The sequence below is a fragment of the Cataglyphis hispanica genome, chromosome 19 (assembly GCF_021464435.1).
Source record: "Cataglyphis hispanica isolate Lineage 1 chromosome 19, ULB_Chis1_1.0, whole genome shotgun sequence".
NCBI classification, from domain to species: domain Eukaryota; kingdom Metazoa; phylum Arthropoda; class Insecta; order Hymenoptera; family Formicidae; genus Cataglyphis; species Cataglyphis hispanica.
In genome coordinates this window covers 699,124-718,971 of record NC_065972.1, presented here as the reverse complement: position 1 = coordinate 718,971, position 19,848 = coordinate 699,124, and the positions used below count along the sequence as shown (strand labels likewise).

The following is a 19,848-nucleotide window of genomic DNA, read 5'->3' as shown; positions in this document are numbered from 1 at the left end:
TGAATAAATATTTATATATTTTCACCGAAATATTGAAATTGTTAATAAAAAAATATTATTAAATATGAGAGTAATATTAAAAACTCATATTTTGTATAGCTTTAAAACATACAATATAAAAATTAAAAAATCTATATCTTCAAGATATAGATCTTATAGTTTTTATATGGTATGTTTTAAAGCTACACAAAATATGAGTGATATAAAACAAAAAAAATTATTGCTAAAATACAAGGTCCTCAATAAAATATATTGCTAATTCACCTAAGTACCCCAACAAACAGCTCTGTATAGCATTTCATAATTAGAATGAGATCCCGCCAAAAACGAGGTGCCTATCATCATCACACATATACGTTCCGTTACTATCCATAAACGTCATCGTTACGTCATCTACATCACGTATATGCGAAAAAAGGAACCCCCATGTTTACAATAACAACACTGTGATCGGTATTAATAAGTAATATTCATATTTTTGATCGAGAAAAAAGAAAACGCGAAAATGAATGAGAATTTGCTGAGACGGATAAAAAACCAGCTGAATGCAAAGTTTTATATAATGAACGATGCGTGGCTGCAAGATTGCGTCAAATATTTTGTCAGAGATAAAACTCCTCGTGAAGTAAGTTTTTTAATAATATATTATAATATTAAATATTTTTAACTCATAAAGTTGTAACGAAACCTTGTAAGAAAAATTGAGGAATTTTTTAAAAATTCAATAATTGACAAAATTTTTTAGTGAATTAGATTACTTAGAACTCTAAATAACTTTAACAATTATCATTATAGATGACAGACAAGCACATTTTGGAATTTGTCGAGGGCCAATGGCAACTAAGTGATTTACGGGAAATTAACAATGAGAAAGGTTGTTTGCCAAGGAACTTGATACAACAGGTGCATACTGTACTGACTGGTACCTATATACTTCAGGTGAATTTTGAGGAACATTTTGTTTTAGTGCATATATCTGCAAGGATCTAAAGTTATACATAAAGATTATTCAATCTAAATATAGGTGAACAAAATGTATGATATTGCAAATTCTAAGTATAAGCAACTTTGTGAAATTCGTAAAATCAATAGCGAGAATTTGGTAGTAGCAGAAGAAGAGAGACAAGCTGAATGGGAACCTAAAGCTAGAAGAATGATACAATTATGTCTCACTGATGGAGTGCAAGATATTGTTGCAATAGAGTATAAACCACTTAAACAAATGACTGTAAGAATTTTCATTATTGCATTATGTTTTTTACAGCAGAAATTTTGAATAACTTTTCATCTATATTACTGAATTAAAAAATAATAATAATTGTATATCATTATTTTTGCAGAATATGTTGCTTCCTGGATACAAAGTGATGATAACTGGTCCAGTCGATTGTAGACGTGGAATTCTTCTCTTGGAAGATGGAAAATACAAGGAAATTGGTGGGGAAGTAGAATGTCTATTGCAGTCCAATGCGTTGGAAAATGTTTTGGCTAGAGCTCTGTAAGATTGCTAATATGTTAAGAGCAAGCACTCGCATGCAATTTTTAAACGGATTATTTTATTAATTAATCAATTGATCTATCAAACAGTCAATGAACAAAATAAATGTTTATGTACACGTGAATTTAAACAATGAATAATTCCTTTATATTTAACTTGCAGCAAATAATTATTTAATCAACCAATCAAAAAATTACATGCAAGTCTAGTTCTCTAAATTATTTCAAATTTTTTAGCTCCAGTTTCTTGATTATATTTATTGTATTTTTCAGTGGAGAACCAGAAAATCCTGACCCATATAATGATAATGGGCTTTCCAGAGCTGTGAACCAGAATGTTCAAAACGCCAATATTAATAGCAATGATAGTTTATTATTTGATGATGACTTTGAAGAGATTGTCGACTTGGAAGCAGTAACAGCAATTGAACAGCGAAATCAAGAAACTGAAACCATTCAAAATAATATCGGAAATATGTATAATCAAAAACAAAACAGAGAAATGAATGAAACTACGGAAAACTTTTTAGAAGACATAGATTTTGAACCCTTAGAGAATTGGTTAGTATTAAAGTTAAAAAAGCTTAGATATTAACTTTTTAATTGAAATTTTATTCAAATAATTTAATCATTTTAATCATATAAGAATCTATTTGTTATTATTACTTTAGTGCCTGTGTTAGTGTTCTTTTCTTCACCAAGCAATCATTTTAGGCCCAATGATTCCCCCATTAGATCTGTACAGCCTGCGGCGCGAGTAGAAATTGAAAAATTCGATGAGGAAGATGACATAATGATAATCGAAGCATCAACCTCAGCACACAATTCTCGCAGCAAGGAGCTACCTTCTACAAGTTCTTTTAGAAATAAATATGCTTCAGAATTTCCCGACGATGATTTCGACTTCGATGATTGCGAGATAATTCGCATAGAAAAATCACGGAGGTCTTTAATTTTTCTTTTATATAATTTCTAATTTATTTTCTTATTTATTTATTTTAAATTATTTTAGTCAACAAGATGAAAATCTCTCAAAAACCGAAGAGTATTCCTTGCCATTAATACCTAAATCGAAATTGACAACTCATGATACCGTAAAGAAAGTTAAAACAAATATTTCTACTGCAGCCCTGACAAATCAAAGTGAAAAATCTGTGGTATATTTGCGAAAATATATAATATATTATCTTTTACATGCGTGCATGCGCGTGTAAATTTATACGCTATATGTGTACAGGATATTAAAGGACTTAGGATTATAAAATAGATAGTATTCATTAAGGTAAATAAAAAATATTAAGTAAATATAGTTTAAAAAAATGAGAGTTAAAAATAATTTTAGTAAAGCAAATGATTTATCTGCTTGTATTTATCACTGATGTGAAAATAAGGGATTATTTTATATTTTCATTCTGATATTAAAAGATTCTATGCGTTTTCTATCCATTTCACACATACTTCAAATGTTTCTATCACAGAATTGCAAATTCTTTAAAAAATTATATATGTTTGGGATTTGCTGTAAATCTTATATATCGTTGAAAAACAGTGTATAATTTCCTCTTGTTAATGAGTACTATCTAATCTAAGTACTATTTTTTTTAATATTCTATATACATAATTTTTTCATACTAAAACTGCTGTTTTATTATTTGTTTAATTCCATATTTTTGCTAAAGGCGAGCGTTTCCAACACAGTCCAACAAACTGCGAACAAAGAAACAATCAATGTTCTGAGCGATATATTATCCGAGCCTATCGTAGGAAGAGCCCGAAGAATAGTGAGAGCTAAAGTGAAGAATCATTCGGCGTTAGAAAAACAGGGCAAACATTGGGCAGTAACTGCACTGATTGCGGATCATACTTCCAGCATAAGAGTTTGCTTCGATTCTGAAGTAAGTAATATAGAAAACAAATTCCTTAAAAAGCTTTCAATTTCTTGTTATAACCATGCTAAATTATGATATAAAAATTGAAAAATTACGCACAAAAGTTTTCTGTCTTGCTGTTTAAAATTATACATATAATTCAATATATATTTGTCAACAAAAATAGACATTATAAAAATTAAAATTTTTAATTACTTATTAATTCACATATCTTAAAAAAAGAATCTTCGGTATATTTTATTAATATAAATTATCAAATGCAATGATGCTTAAATGGAATGTAAAAAAAATTAATTTATCAATATATAGCACAAGAAAAATTATATGATTTCTTCTACTTCGACATAATTTAATATGATTACAGAGGATAATTAGATATTAGAGAGTCAATGATATCTTCATAAACGCAAATAATAAATTGCATCCTTTTTTTAGATCCTGGAGAAATATATCGGATTCTCTGTGCAGGAATTTTCGCAAAAGAAGAGGCTTGCTAAGTTAGATTCTCAAGTGAATAACGAATTAAGATTGGTAAGTTGAATTTTTAAATGATAATTGACATTGAGAATGGCATTTTTTTAAAGTACACTTTTTTCAGAATTTGCGCAAAGCGCAACATCAAATTGAAAATCTAGATGCATTATTAGAACTGGAATTGACTAAGGATAAAATTCCCAAAATCATTAATATTATGTAATTACCTTGGAACAAATGTAAAACCTTATGAAGATGTCAGAATGATTAGCATGAATTACCAGAGAAGTTTGATAGGCTGCAAACTTCAAAAAAGATTCACTATTTTGTGTAAGTACAGAATAGTATAACTATACTACTTTTAAGTTACTGTAACAAAAGTATTGTACATATTTTATAAATTTAAAATATAGAATCTTTTTGTACTATTTATAATAAATGCCATTTTTATAATAAACAAAACAATTTAATTGGCAAAGCACATATGTGAACATTTTCTCCTAATGTTACAAATTCAAACATTTTCTAAACAAATTCAACTTTCAACTTGAAAATGTATTGAAATTATGTTCTCTCTATTATTGCTTTATTTAACTTCAAGATTCGATAAAATTGTTCTAGCAGAAAACGATATATCAACAAAAAAATTGATTTCAGATGTTTATAATATTCATTGTCGAACCATGTAAAATGAAATTCTTAAATAAAATTATTGTAACAAAGCACAAAAAGATTATATAGTTCCATTTCGAATTTCATAAAATTCATTTTATTTAACATTTGAGAAAGTATGTGTGTATATGTAGTTAAAAATTACTATTTAAAAATTTAATTAAAAAAAATAATACAGCAAAAGTTATAAAATTTTATATACCTTATAAAAGAATGTAATATCACTCACATATATAGATAAAAAGAGAACCAATTTCAATTAACGAATTTCATGATCATAGCATTTATTAACTGGTACAGTTGATCATTGCGCAGTGATACATTTTCATTGTTTTCTTTCATTCACTATTATCTCACTCACTCTCACTTTTACTCACTCATTCGTTCGCATTTATTCTATTTTCTTTTCTTTTCCTCTCACTCATTTATTCAACCTAATAACAAGTGCACAGTTTCAATTAATATTGTTTTTTTTTATTATTATTACAATAGTTTTACGCTTATTGCACGCTTTTTCGTGATAACAAAACTCATTCCACTTTCTTTGTCTCTCTCTCTCTCTCTCTCTCTCTCTCTCTCTCTCTTCCCCCTTTTCTCCCTCTTTCTCTTTTTCTCTCTTTCCCCATTCTTTTTGCTCACAATCTCTCCAGATACAAAATTAATTGTTGAAACATGTCGCACTGATGATTCTGTCTCTAAGGAGGGTCTGCAAATAAATTGTTTAAATAACAATAATTTAAATATAAATATCAACGCAATATGTCACGTGAATTCCTACAATAGTCGACATTGGGTTCATACATTCTATTCTTGATTCTTTTCTTCTTCTGCTTTGATGAGTGCAACGTTATCGATCGGTTCTCATCAATGGCATTAGTTCACTTTTTCCTGGTCTAACTAGTTAGTTCATTGTAAAATAACATTCTCGCAATATCTTTTTCGTAAGAAAGACACAACGACTGCTTCGAGCCCTCGGATTCTCCAATACCGTCGATCATCGGATCGACATTTTCTAAAGATAGGTTCTTAGAATTTATGACCATAGATTCTTAGTATTATTTAGTTTTATCTCATCAACAATTTTTAATTAATAATTAAATATAAAAAATTTAAGCGGTAAATCAAAAATTTTTTGAAACTTTTGAAATATTTGAATTAGTAGAAACTATAAACCGATGCTAGATCCCAAATATTTTGAATCTTGATAAAATCATAAATTTCAATTATTACTTTATTTCCTTAAATAATTCAACTGAAAATCGTATCGTTAATGTTCTAAAATCATTAATGTTCTTAGATTATGAAAGTCAGATCTTTAAGAGCTTTTTAACAGAACTTGTTGCATTTTTCGTTTTTTCCTCTTTGTTTCCAATTTCTAAATATCTATGTATCTATTTCGTTTTATACCGTTCCAGTTTAGCTAAAAGGAACAAGCTTCTTATGTGTGTGAAACACACATTGAAATTCTACAGTTTTTAAAACTCTGAATTTTTCTTGAAATTCCGGATCTAGTTATTCTTCGATTCTTTAGATTCGATCATTTACAAATTATAGCTTTTGAATTCTAAAAAATTTCAATTATGAAAATTCTGAATTTCCGGATCTATGGTCTGGTAGCGGACGTTTTTCTCGATAATTACGGATAATCTTGAGCTCGAAACTTTCGGATCTTTGGATCCTTCAAAACTCGTGTAATGCTTTCATCCCGATTTTCACGGAACAATGAGCTTTCAAAAAACTATCTTTTTAGGATGTTCGATGAGTGTCATCATGTCCGAGTCTTTCTCGGCCGAGATGATTCTCTCCAGTTCAACAATACATGAAATACGCAAATCGATCACCAAGACGGCGACGGTGTCCTTGAGATCATTGGATTGCTTCTATCGATCGCAAATATCGCCGTAGGTGAATCGTGTGAGAATTCTCACAGTTGCTGCTTATGTTTAAATGTGTATGTGTGTTGCTTCCTTTTTGTATATATATATATATATGTGTGTGTGTGTGTGTGTGCGTGTGTGTGTATGTTTGTTATATGTGTGTCTTCAGTCTGCCCACACATTTATATTTTATCAATATTAATAAATATCGATATATGTAGTGTGTGAATGTATGTGTTATATGTGTTGCCTTCAATAGCAGTGAGAGAAAGCTATTGCACATGAAAAAATTTTTGTCGTAACCGTAAGGCCGTAAGCTAATCGACCAATTACAGTCAAGCATTTTTAAAAAAGAATGTTTGACTCTTGATCGGTTTATTTATGGTCTTATGATTATTAAGGCTGAAACTTTTTCACATGCAATGGCCTAAAAGCGGAGCTCTACCAGAAGTTGCCTATATAATCTCGTCGCCTCGACAACACAGCGCTTCCGACAGTTAATGTAATGTATGAGTAGTATACATGTGTGTCTACATGTATGTATGTTACACAACGTGGTTTGCGATTTACCAAAAGGTATAACCGCCCTCCGTTCCTCCTCCCAGGAACGAACCCTTCTTTTGCGATAGGGCTACGCTATGACCAGCCATCGCGGCCAATTGTGCAGCGTTCGCGGCCACTCCGGGTGGTGGTGGCGGCAACACCGGCTGCGAGATGCCATCGAACCGTGTACCATCGAAACCGTTCTACGAAATGAATATTATTAATGTTAATCATGCGTATGACATATAATGCTTCTTTTATTAATATATTAAAAAAAATTAAAAATGGTAGCTAGAAATGGTAGAAAGAAAAACATTCTGATGCTCCATTCTAATATTCCATATATGATGCTAAATAATTATAATATATACACATTTTTGAAAAAAGCTAGCATATATTAGAAGAATCGTAGAAAAGAATAATACTTCTATTACACATATATCGATATATACTTACAGGTACCATAATAGTGGGCCTTACAGGGGCGGGCTGCATAGCAGGATAATATGCTGTGGTCGCAGCCAACGGCGGATAATATTGCAATGGGTATCCCGGTGGATAATATTGCAAAGGATATCCTTGTCCATACATTGGTTGATACATCTAAAGATATTTATTGATAGATTGCATTTAATTCAGATTCCCTTTTTAGATCTTTTATAGAAATAAAATTATAATAAACTAGATGATAACTCTCACCATAGGATGCGTAAGAGTCTGGTCATATGTCGGTGGCGGTGGACCTTGCGTCGCATATAATTGAGGTTGATTGGGAAACACTCCATAGGGTGCGGCGCCTGCAACTATCGGATATATATTATGAGAATCATTCAATTTATAGCTGGTATAAAACATCAATGAATTCCATACAATCTATACTCAATATAATCTAAAAATAGCTTTGATGGTCTAATGCAATCCGAAAGAAATAATGATATGGAATATCTTTGTCTTTCTTATAGATTAATCAATTTAATTTAACTAATCAATTTAAAAGTTCCTAAACAGTTCTTAAAATTTTGTAGAAATTAAACGGAATCTAATATTCTTTTTAAGAAATAAATAAACGGTTATTTAACTTCAGCTTTAGAAAAAAAATAAATTTCTGTTCCAATAATAAGTAACGAATTCAGAATTCAAAAATTTATAAATAGCTTCTAATTTTAATATATATTTTTTGTTTTTAGTATGTCCAGTAGCTCTGTTAGCTTGACAAGGATAAAATAACAGAAATCACAGTCTTACCACCGTAGGTTGGGGGTTGCGTTGGCGCGGGGACAAAGCCGGTCGGTGGGTGAGGGGCCACCGGATACGCTGCAACACAAGGCAATGCGAAATGCAATTTCACTGAATTCGCAGGTCGTGAACGACATGTGTGTGTGTGTTCAATCTAAGCCAACATGGTACGTGGTACCACACTGCCAGAAAGGACGAGTGCCGGCGCACTATCTACGTTCACGACGCGATATCAAGGAACACAATTTGCGCTTCATCTTGACAGATTGTGTAACTCTTATCCGCATCGAGCACGCGTAGAGCACGTCGTCGAGATCGGGACGCGGTTGGATTTTCATCTTCGTTATGATTCTGCAATGATATTCGCAGCTATTTTTTGGTATTAGATTTTCAAGAATAAAGAAACGATTAACAAAATAACTCAAAGCAGTCGCGAAACGAATTTTCAATTTATTTTTATTATTATGCAATATACAACTCTTAGTGAATTTCAATAGAGAGTTCAGTAGAGAGTTTAAAAATAAATTCAACGATGTAAAATCCTATTATTAATGTAAGACATATTATGACATATATATTTCAAGATGAAACGTTTAATTAAGCAATATTATTTATAAATAATAAAAAGAATAAATAATAGAAAATATCTTGAAGAGAAAACTGTTTCAAATTCAAGATACTAGCTTCAAATAATATCATTTTGAAATCGCTTTCAATTTAAACTAAATCGTTTCAGAATAACTGCTTCGAAATCGTTCTCAATTCGAAATATTCGTTAAGATAATTATTAATAAAATAATTTTCGTTTCTTTAGAATTGTATTTCTGAAGATAATTAAAAAAATGCATTTTTGCCATAACAGAAAGAGATTGTCCAATGCGCTACCGACCTCTAGAATAGTACTCCCACACCCAAGTATATCTTACACATGACATACACCGTTTTGATCAAGGTACTATTTAAAGCTCAAACAATGTTAGTCACTAAATAATGGTGAAAAGAAATAACCGAAGATATCACGTCTGCCTGTCGCTCCCGGGGCCTCCCTTTGAGCTTTATTCCAGCCCAGTATGAATTGCCGGAGCGCAGGCGGACTTTTTTTTTATAAAAACATTTACAAGGTGATCAACTCCTCATCTTGAAAGACTTTAGTCAACTAAGTCTTGATTTTTCATCACTTATTTCTCTCAAAATTGATGAAACTAATATTTTATTTCCTCAAAAAATATAACTCCCTTTTTAAAATGCAAATAAAATAAGATTTAACATTTTTATGTTTAATATAACTGATATATATATATATATATATATATATATATATATATATATATATCAGAAAAAAATTATCGATACACATGAACAAAAAATAAAAAAGATGGCAGAAAAGCAAGAATCTTTATCAATTGAGATATGGTTTTTGTTTTCGAGAAATTGATCACCTTAGACCATATCCTCTCGAGGATCCATCGAGATTGCTAGATCATCCACATGAATGGATCCACGCTTAAGGAGTTGAAACGAATCATGTTTGAGAATAATTTGATATATTAATAAATTTTATGAAAAAAAATTATAAATTACAAAATTTTTTATCAAATATTTGTTTCTCTCTGTGTAAAAGATTTATTAAAATTTTATTATTCAAAGTTCAATTTTTACATTTGCCAACATTTGGTTATTCTCGAATAATGATTCGTTACCGAGCAACCTTTACTTCTAGAACTAAGATTTGATACGAAACCGATCTCAAAGCAAATAGCGTTACGCAATCAAAGTAGAAGCCAAATACATTCGTCTAACAGGTCGAGCCTGAGGGATTTACTTAAATTAATATATCAGTATTTATTCAAACATATGAAATTTTCAAGATTGTTAATATTTTGTATTACGAATGTTTACTTTGTTTCTTCAGTTACTGTAATTAACCCGTTACATTCCAATATACTCTTTAATATAATATCCTTTAATTATACTCTTTACCTATACTTTTGCTTATTTATAAATTTGCAACATATGAAAAATAGAATGACTTTTGGATATAACGGGTTAAGCATTAATCTAAATACATAGATCAGTAAATCCCGAGGCTCGGCCGCGTTTAAAAAACAAAAAACGACAAAACAGAGCTAAAATAAAGCTAGGAGGTAAAAAGGATAACGGTTGCTCCAAAAAGTGATGTTAAAACAAGCCCAAATAATCAAAGGACTCGCGATGTGAGAACGGCAGTCCATCTCAACATCGTCATCATTATCAATATCATCGTCATCATAATAATCATCATGGTTATTATAATCATAATCATTATTAACATCCTCATCATCATCATTATTATACCATCATTATTATCATTATCCTCATCATCATCGTCATCCTCGTCATCGCCAGCGATGACAAGATGCGATTTTACAAGTCAAATTGAGAAGAAGAGGCTCTACATCTCTCTCTTTCTCTTTTTCGGGGCAGTGAATGTGTAATTTATACAATGAGTATAGTGGTACGATAGTTATGTATATATATATATACATATATATAAACTATATGTATATATATAAAAAAATATATTTATACATATATGCATATATAGCATATAAGACTATATACACATATCAGACTCCACACATTCAAAAAGTCGTGACAAGACTCAGCAAACCACAAATTTCTGCAAATATCCAGAGATAAAGGTTAAACATGATTAAAAGTTCCTCGGAATCGTGTGTAGTAGTAAGTAGTTTAACGTCAGGGACCGGCCGCGTCGCGACGCCGCGCCGCGAGACGCTCGGCCGCCTATTTTTTTCTCTAATCCTTTTAATTATCTAAATCGCACCATGCGCTACGTGTCGCCGCCATCAAGAGGCTAATGATCCTTCCAAATATTTTTTTATTCTTTTCAAATGTATCTTTGCAAACAATATATTAAGACCCGACAACTTAGAAAAAAATAGATATATAAAATATATGCGAATGTAAAATAGAATAAGTGAAAATTTCTATTTTATTTGGGGGAAAAATAGAAAGAAGATGAGATAAAATTTCGCTTTTCTTGTAAACATATCGATCAAGATGTTCTCAAGAAATATTCATTTAAATTATCGAAAAACATATTGGTAACACAAATCGTTTTAAATAATATTTAAGAAATGCAAATTATAATCGTTATCGAAAGTATTTAAAAAGCAGCAAATTTCTAGAAAGAAGATTGTCCTCTAGAAGTCGTGTGCGCGATTGCGCTGGTGTTGAGGAAGATGGATATATTCTAACATAAATATCAGCCCACACCAAATTGTTCATGATATGACCAAAGGTTGATCGAATCAGCGGAGACAAACGAAATCCAGTGTACATTTCAACATGACCTCTACGAGAGAGTTTGTGATTGATACTGGAAATACTTTATTTTACGTATCCAGATATGCAAACAGGTATTCTCTATGAATAGAATTTTCTACGATCTAAGAATACGAGGAATCGGGAAAGTTGATTAAAAGACAAAAAAATTTTCTAAGAGAAACAGTAATTCAATAATTCAGAAAAAGCAAGGATAATCAAAACTTTATGAATGTGACAATTCCTAGTAATTCTTAGAACTTCTTTTCAAAGAATTAAATACTAACGATCAAAATGGAAAAATGTGACGATTATCGTATTGATCGTCGGTTATATTATTTTGAAATGTATACTGGGTGATAATTTGTTTGGTAATTTTTCATATCGCACGTTCACAAATCGCTGGTCTATCCGCACATTCGCGCAACCTCTGGGAGTAATAAGTTAAATGTCTATGTGTCACGGTGCAAACAATAATCGAATCAGTCACAACCGATTGTAATATTAATGCTAGTACGGCTTAATAGTAAAAGTGTCTATCGCTCTTTTTTTTTCCTCTCTCTCCGTGTACACTCTTTTTCTCTTTCACTTCCTCGATTTGTCCCAATGAGCAGTTCGACGCTATGTATCTTTCTCATTTTTTGCTGTATCTTTCTCATTTTTTGCTACCTTTCAACAATCCGCGTTAAATCGTTCGATAAACAATATCAAGAGTTTGTCTATTTCTTTTATGTCGGACGGTCATTCATCGAAATGCTTCCGTGGACAAGATGTGTTCTCGAGACAAACTGGATCATCGGAAAGTTGCTAAGAGACAATGTATTTGTAAATTCTGCTAATATCAATCCGTGAAATGAAGTAAAGATATCCTGCAATACATAATAAAAAAAGAATTTAAAAAATGCATCGCTTGTCTCTTAAAAAAATCTTTATAAAAAAATATCGAAAGAAAAATATATTTTTAAACTATAGAGATGCAAAAAAAAAACCAAGAAATAAACCTGTATAACTAAGATTTTTAATTATTCGCTCTCGATGATCTCTAGATCGTTATGAGGACACTCTTATTCAGTACCGACTAGCGTATTTACTAGCTACTTTGCTTAAACTCACTATTAACAAGTGTACAAATCACTATCAATCATGCACATGCAGTCATCGTGACGCTGGAAAACTTCGCCGATTGCCAGTTGATTAATTTAGCCAAAATAGTACATAACGTGAGAAATATAATAATACAAGATGCAACGTTTTATTTTTTCGCGGCAATTACGAAATAAATACATTGTTTATGGCATAAGCGAGAGTTGTCCGGAGCGACATTGAGTATGAAACTACGATGATCACACAACAATACGACGATTTAAAATGATAACATTAGACCGCTCGATCCTGCCTTCATTTATTTAGATATAATTCAAAGGAGGGATCGAACGTAGATGAAGTAACAATGTTAAAGCGAAATCGAGTGAGATTAAATCGATTAAAAACAGCATATCAAAAGAAAAAAACATGCACGATTATTAAAAACAATGATATACAGCAGGGGACACGACCGCCCCCTTCGATTTTTTCTTTCTCACAATAGTGGGCGATCGCGCACTCCTCATCGCCAAGGAAAAAACGTTTGGAGCATGCGAGCCGAGATAATCATTGGTGGAAAGTACAAAGCTCGTACTTGCATGGAGATCTACTGGGATGCTAAAGGTGAACGCAATTTCACTTTGAATATTCCCGCCGCACGGCTGCCTTATCTCTCTCTTTCTCTTATTGTCCTGAAGTCAGCCACGCGACAACTACGAGTTGCAGCAGAACGGTAGGTGTGAGATTACGTTTCATGATTCATCTGATTCTCTCTCACTACAATGTTCAAGTCAAACTACTCTCAAGCTATTGAGAAGAATCTATGTAAGGTTACAATCGAAGGAGGAAGTCTATATCTAACTATATCACGTGTCTATGACGTACAGCCATGACCACGAATTTCCCTCATAGTCAATCAACTCTTTGCAGTCTGCCTATTTCAATTCTTAAAAATAAAAAAAAAAGAAAAAAAATTTTGAAAGTCCTTTGCTATTTTCTCTTTCATTTTTTTAACTTTATCATATTACGATTTTTCGGGAAACTTGTGGCATGGTTTCAAGCAATGTGCACTATTTGTTAAAAGTGAGCTAGCAAGTTCCAAATAAAGTATAAATATCGTCAAATTGACGCTGAGCTTAATAGCATCCGTGTACATTCGCGAAGCCCGCCATGTACGCGCGCAAATATTTGAATAAAATTTAATTTCAACAGATTTGAATAATATAATAAACTAGTAAGTCACATTAATGTTAAACAATTAAAGTATTTAATAAAAAAAAATGAAAATTGAAATAATTAATAATAATTACATCTGATGTAACAAATGTATTTAAATCTATATATAAGTTTTTAAAGAACTTTTAAAAGAAGAATCTACGTTTTAAATAATTTTAATTTCAATAAAAGAATAAATGCAAAACTCAATATAATATTTAATTTGATACAACAAAGCGATATATATAAATTTAAAAATATAAAAAATCCTAATTCTGTTCCTAAATTATATAATATTTTATGATAATTAAATTATCATAAATATCAAAAAAATAAAAATTGCGTAAGAAAGAATTGTGACACGCGCGCAGACATGTCGAGCATAGAATAATAAAAAATAAATAAATAAGTATATAAAAGGACAGTTAATAAAGTAGTCAGCCAATTTCACGAAGTTCTAATAAAATATTGATATACCCATATCAATATCTTGGAGCTATATTGATTTGGATACATATAACGACCTGCGCCTCTGATTTTTTCAAACGCGCCCATTCGAACGGCGCGAAAGCGTTACGTGATGTCCATGGCAGCAAAAGTGAAAATGAATTCAAATTCCATGCGCGCACTCTTTCTCAGAAATATTTAGTACAGTATTTAATACAAAAATTAAACATACAGCTTCCACTGCGTTTTTTCTCAAAGAAACTAGAACATAACTCGATTATGGTCATGTTGTATTAAAAGTCTAAAGAATTTAAAAATGCGAAATTTTTGTATGTCTTAAGCAACATGTTTTTAACATAGCTGCGCTGAAAGTCACATTTTATTCGCAATTTGAACGTGGGGCGTTTTTTATTTTAAATCAAGAGACGCCTGTGCATTCTATACCTTTATGCACATTGAGGCTAGCAGAAAGTTAACGATTGCTTCTTATAAAAAAATATTTTTGAAAGAACTATTTATTTTTATGAACTAAAAATTCTTTCACTGTAAACAAAAGTTTATTGGTAAAGAAAATTTAATTATCTATTACGTGTAAATCTTTTATAAGTAAAAATTATGCATGAATTTTTCATGTATATTTTGAAACACCCTGCATATAAAAAGAATTTTTAAAATGTTATATGAATCTAAAAATCAATAATCCTAGGATTATAACACATTCTACAATAATTTTGAAATGACAACATGAATTCAGGACTTGCATTATATTAGGAATTAATTAGAGAACAATAAAATGCAATGTATTAAATCTGAATGGTATTAATTGCATCTTATTCATATCTCTACTACACAATGTGTATAGTATGACTTACATCTAAAAAAAATTATATTATACTTTCAAATTATTGTTAAGAAAGCTATTCATCTTCTAAAGAATGTGCTATAGCATTTATATCAAAAAATTATATCAATTAAATGAAAAAAATTGACAAATAAAAGTCAAGGCAAAGGTATTGGTGCACGAATTTATTGTTAAATTTTAGTAATAAATGAGTATTAAAAATGTACGTTTTGGACCATTTTTTAGTCCAGCTTCATGGATATAAATATATGTATAAAGATTACATTGAAATTTTTATATATTTGTATCCAAAGAAGATGGACCAAAAAACAAATCCAACACATACATTTTTAACACACATTTGTTACTAAAATTTAACAATAATAAATTCGCTAATAATACTAATACCCGTGCCTTGGCTCTGATTTGCCAGTTTTCCCATTTAATTGTTAGTACTTTGAGCCTACTGTTACTATTAAAAAATTATATCATGCTTGACGCGAGGTGTTATCATGTTTTCTGAATTTTTAGCAATATCTTATCCTTATTACAATACAAAGGAATGCATGGTGCAAGTGACAGAAGCAATCGATTTCTTCGCATTAGCCTCAACGTATATATAACAGGTAATATATACATACATATGTGTATGTATGTATATATATTATATGTATATAATATATATACACACATACATATATGTATGTGTGTGTGTTGTGTGTGTACGTAATATATGTTGGTATAAACACGTAGTGAGTTAAGGTAATATATAGAGTAAGGTGAGGTTAGATACGTGGCTTAGGCTGCGCCGATCTCCAGAGCTCCACCTACTGACTGGGATCAAATCGTCTTTGTAATGGTCCGCTGCAAACATATTGACAGCCAAACTGTAGGCGCTATCCTTCCGCGCTCAACTGCTACACCGCCATACACATATAAATGGTAGCACAGACTCTCGCAGCAGTATACGCCCGCCGCCGTGTCTTCACATTACTAATAATATTATTATGATAAGGAGGGCCATCAGCTCTCCACTTACTTTAAGATTAAGCTTTATGTGTCCTTATAATGTATCTTTACTGTGCTCTCTATTGGAGCGCAGCACCTGCTTAGGGATAACATATCAGACCTGATAATGAAATGTCGTACCGTCGAAGTTACTATGTATTTTTACGACGCTTGTGCGAAAATGATTTCTGCCAAAGCTATTCCAGGAATGTTACAGATATTCGTTCCATCATGCAAGAGGAACAGAAACGGATCCGAGATACCTAGAGCGGCTTGAGCAAATGAACAAATGCTTACAAGTGGACTCGATCGCTTCGAATTCAGTGTCTGTTCGATTATTATCGAACGAAACTATTTGAAACTTTAAGTCTTAAATTCTATGAGTTTCTTTAATCATACATTCTCCCTCTCCCTCTCTCTCTCTCTCTCTCTCTCTCTCTCTGTGACGTTTGTACATTCTTACTTTTGCAACAACCAGCCGCTGCATCTGCAAAAATATCACTGAGTAATACCAAGAGATGACCTCCGGAGCTCCAATGTATCAATAACACACTAACAAGAACCAAAAAAAATGAAAATGAGTTTGTATTTTTAGATTTTTTTGTTGAAAATCATCGAGTTTAGAATATTTTCAAGATTTGTTCTCATAAATGTGTTATTTGCAAAAAAATACACAATTTAACACTTGACAATGTCCAATTTCATGATTAGAAAACATACGCAGATGCACACACACACACACAGGGTCAATCGGAGATCGTAGCACAACTAAAATAGAAGTGATTTCTTGTGTAAAAATAAGAAAAAAAATTTTTTTTTTAATTCGTAGTTTTTTTTTTTGAAAAATTAATTTAAAAAATTGGGAAATTAATAACATATTTACACCTTTTTAAGCTTAATAAATTTTAACAAACTTATATTATATGTCTAAAAACTGCAGTATACAAAATTTTTATTCTACACATTTTTAGATTTATTTTTAAAAAAATTTTTATTTTAGTTGTGCTACGATTTTTGATTCAGCCAGTATATATATATATATATATATATATATATATATATATATATATATATATATATATATATATCGTAACTACTCTTAATCATTTTCTTTCTCATGATATATTAAAATTGATTTAAATATTTTTCGTATTCAAAATCATCTAAAGATCATGTCGTTGCAAGCAGGTTGAATTTGCTTCAATGTCAGCTATAATTGGTTCGATAAATTATGTAAAATAATTTTAATAATATTAAAATCGCAAAAATTATAAACTTAAAAAAAATTTTTCGTCGATCATATATTTTCCGAAGAAATATATTATTTTTTTAGACATATTTTTATATAATTATTAACGAAGATATTTAGGATGTATGTAATCATGATATGAGATTCTGTACATGATATGCGCACGCACATAATATCATACAATGAATCTTGTGACACAACTATTTCTGATCGTATTTATAAACAATATCATGACTTGATATGGATTAAAATAATGCAACAAGTTCAATAGTGCATTCAATTCATTAAATTATGAATTGATAAAAATATCGTCTTTTTTATCACAAATTCTCTATTATTCAGCAAATTAAAGAAATATGAATTAAATGCGTTTCAAATTATTTTTGAACGCTTGTATATTATTGCCTTGTAATTGTAATTTTAAACGGTTTTGATTATTCATAACATCAATTATTTCCTTATTATCTTAAATAAAAAGTAATGAAAATGATAGCACAGACAGAGTATGACATTATTTACGTTATGACATCGTTTACAAATCCAAACAGAAATACTTGCATGTAGAATCCATTCAGGCGATTCTGATTATTAGGCAATGCATGTACATCTTTTCGAAGAAATTTCAAAGGCGATTTTATCGAAAATAGAGCCTCGAATGAAAAAACTTTATTCTCTTTTTTCAATTTGCATTTGCATAAGAAAACATCTCCATTTCGCTTGTATATATCACGATTTACGACACACCCTATATATTATATTTATGTAAATATATATGCATGTATGTACAGAGGATGACAATTGAAAGAAGTTGCTGAAATTATTCGGTTGTTTTACATATTTAAGAACAAATGGAATATTGAAAAAAATCAAACTTTTGTGAGTAGAAAAAAATCTATCAATTTTGTTAGTATATAATATAAAATTATATAAAACATCTTTTAATAATTCAATTTTGTCCACCTGTTTTTTTTTATTTTTATTAAATATAAAATTCGATTATCAAATTGCTTGATATAATTTTTGTTCCATATGCTAATAAAATTTGACAAATTTTTCTTGTACTAAAAAAAGTTTGATTTTTTAAAGCTTTTTGAGCTCACAAAATTAAATTGAAATCAGTATTTTATATCTTTCAAAAATAATATTTCGTCTAAAATATAATTTAAATTTTAAATATCTAAAAAAAAATTATAATTATAATTTAAAGAGTTAGGAACCCAAGAATGCAAAAATAAAAAATATATTTTTAAAGAAAATCAAGTTAATAATTCAAAGGAATTAAAAGTTACAGTTCAACTATTCAAAAAGATAACGATTAAAATTGCAAGAAATTGGCATTCCAAAAACTTAAGAGTGCCCAACAATTGGCAATTTCGAAATTTCGAACAGTCAAGAACAGCAAAAAAAAATTTAGATATTTAGCTTAAAAAGCTTAGAAAGCTTAAAAACGTAAGTGTAGCCAAATCTCTTGAATACAAAGAAAATTAAGAATTCGCGAATCCAAGATTGTGAAACCATGAAAATATACCTTGAGAAGCTTGGAATTCGAGGTTTCAGAGGTTTCAGAGGTTTCAGAGATCTAGTAGAGGCGAGGATTTGAAAAGAGCAGAACCTGACGAAAAAAACCTTGTATAACTACTAAAAAATAATCTCTCTCTCTCGCTCTCTCTTTTTCTTTCTATCTTTCTCTCTCTCTCTCTCTCTACTTCTCTCTTGGAAGGAGAATGAACAAGTCTCCGGAGGCCATTTTGTATGCCCAGCGCGATGTGCGGTATTGATTTGTTCTGTCAACTCGGGCTATAGGCACTGGGGCGATCCATGCCGGCGCCTGGGCTTCAACTTACTAAGGTCAAGCGATACCGCGCTGTGGGCCGTTTGCACCAGGAGTCGCGTTGGCGTCTGCGTCCCGTCAAATGACAAGTGACGAAGTATACGGCTTATCTCAACGACTACTTGTATTCGTTTTATGTTGCGTGTGTTGTATATGTGTGCGCGAATACGCATGTGTGCGTCATATATACGTGTACGTGAACGCGCGTTGATATGCATATGTGTCTGTATATTTCCCTCACACTGTCTCAGTATACATTACACACGCAACGAACAGTAACGCATGATTATGACATATAGTTACCTTTTTTGTCGGTCATTATTGCTTAAAGTTTCACAATTTTACTAAAAAAAGAGGTACGTTATTCTTAATTAAATCACCGATTTAAGTCTTGCAGCACTATCGGCCGATGGGAACGGCTATGACACTTGACAAACACTAGCGCCGTTTATTGAGCGTGCCTGTGGCAGTGCGCTAGCGTTGTACGTTCTCGCGCATGCGTCGCCTATTGACCTGCGAACCTGATTAACAAGAGCGTCCAACGTTATGTCGATCTATGCGCGTCAAGACCTATTCACAACAAGGTATATTTTTTTATTACTTTGGGCGTTCTTGCGTGCGATTGGCTAATCAGAACCAAGGAAAAATCTGGACAAAAATTC

The 19,848-nt window shown here is 31.0% G+C and overlaps 2 protein-coding genes across 2 annotated transcripts; one reads left to right on the top strand and one right to left on the bottom strand.

Annotated features, from left to right (window-relative positions):
* The first annotated feature begins 397 nt into the window (after positions 1 to 397).
* Positions 398 to 5,371, top strand: LOC126856779 (recQ-mediated genome instability protein 1-like). The gene is made up of 10 exons (XM_050605626.1): positions 398 to 625; positions 796 to 939; positions 1,025 to 1,228; positions 1,341 to 1,498; positions 1,771 to 2,058; positions 2,212 to 2,442; positions 2,510 to 2,654; positions 3,177 to 3,392; positions 3,822 to 3,917; positions 3,985 to 5,371. Exons 1-10 carry the CDS (start codon positions 506 to 508, stop codon positions 4,081 to 4,083), a joined length of 1,701 nt encoding a protein of 566 aa, XP_050461583.1. The 5' UTR covers positions 398 to 505; the 3' UTR covers positions 4,084 to 5,371.
* On the bottom strand, positions 4,792 to 19,657 carry LOC126856782 (DAZ-associated protein 2-like). The gene is made up of 5 exons (XM_050605632.1): positions 19,490 to 19,657; positions 8,198 to 8,266; positions 7,652 to 7,755; positions 7,409 to 7,555; positions 4,792 to 7,155 (listed from the first exon to the last, which is right to left on the bottom strand). The coding sequence occupies exons 1-5, from the start codon at positions 19,503 to 19,505 to the stop codon at positions 6,976 to 6,978; spliced, it is 516 nt and encodes a 171-aa protein (XP_050461589.1). The 5' UTR covers positions 19,506 to 19,657; the 3' UTR covers positions 4,792 to 6,975.
* Positions 19,658 to 19,848: the final 191 nt, after the last annotated feature.

Coding starts and splice junctions, on each gene's coding strand:
- LOC126856782 (XM_050605632.1), bottom strand. Junction 7,756..8,197: donor GCAACCCCCAACCTACGGTG/GTAAGACTGTGA, acceptor TATATCCGATAG/TTGCAGGCGCCGCACCCTAT. Junction 7,156..7,408: donor GGCCCACTATTATGGTACCT/GTAAGTATATAT, acceptor TTCATTTCGTAG/AACGGTTTCGATGGTACACG.
- LOC126856779 (XM_050605626.1), top strand. CDS start 506: ATGAATGAGAATTTGCTGAGACGGATAAAAAACCAGCTGAATGCAAAG. Junction 940..1,024: donor CTGGTACCTATATACTTCAG/GTGAATTTTGAG, acceptor ATCTAAATATAG/GTGAACAAAATGTATGATAT. Junction 1,229..1,340: donor AACCACTTAAACAAATGACT/GTAAGAATTTTC, acceptor TTATTTTTGCAG/AATATGTTGCTTCCTGGATA.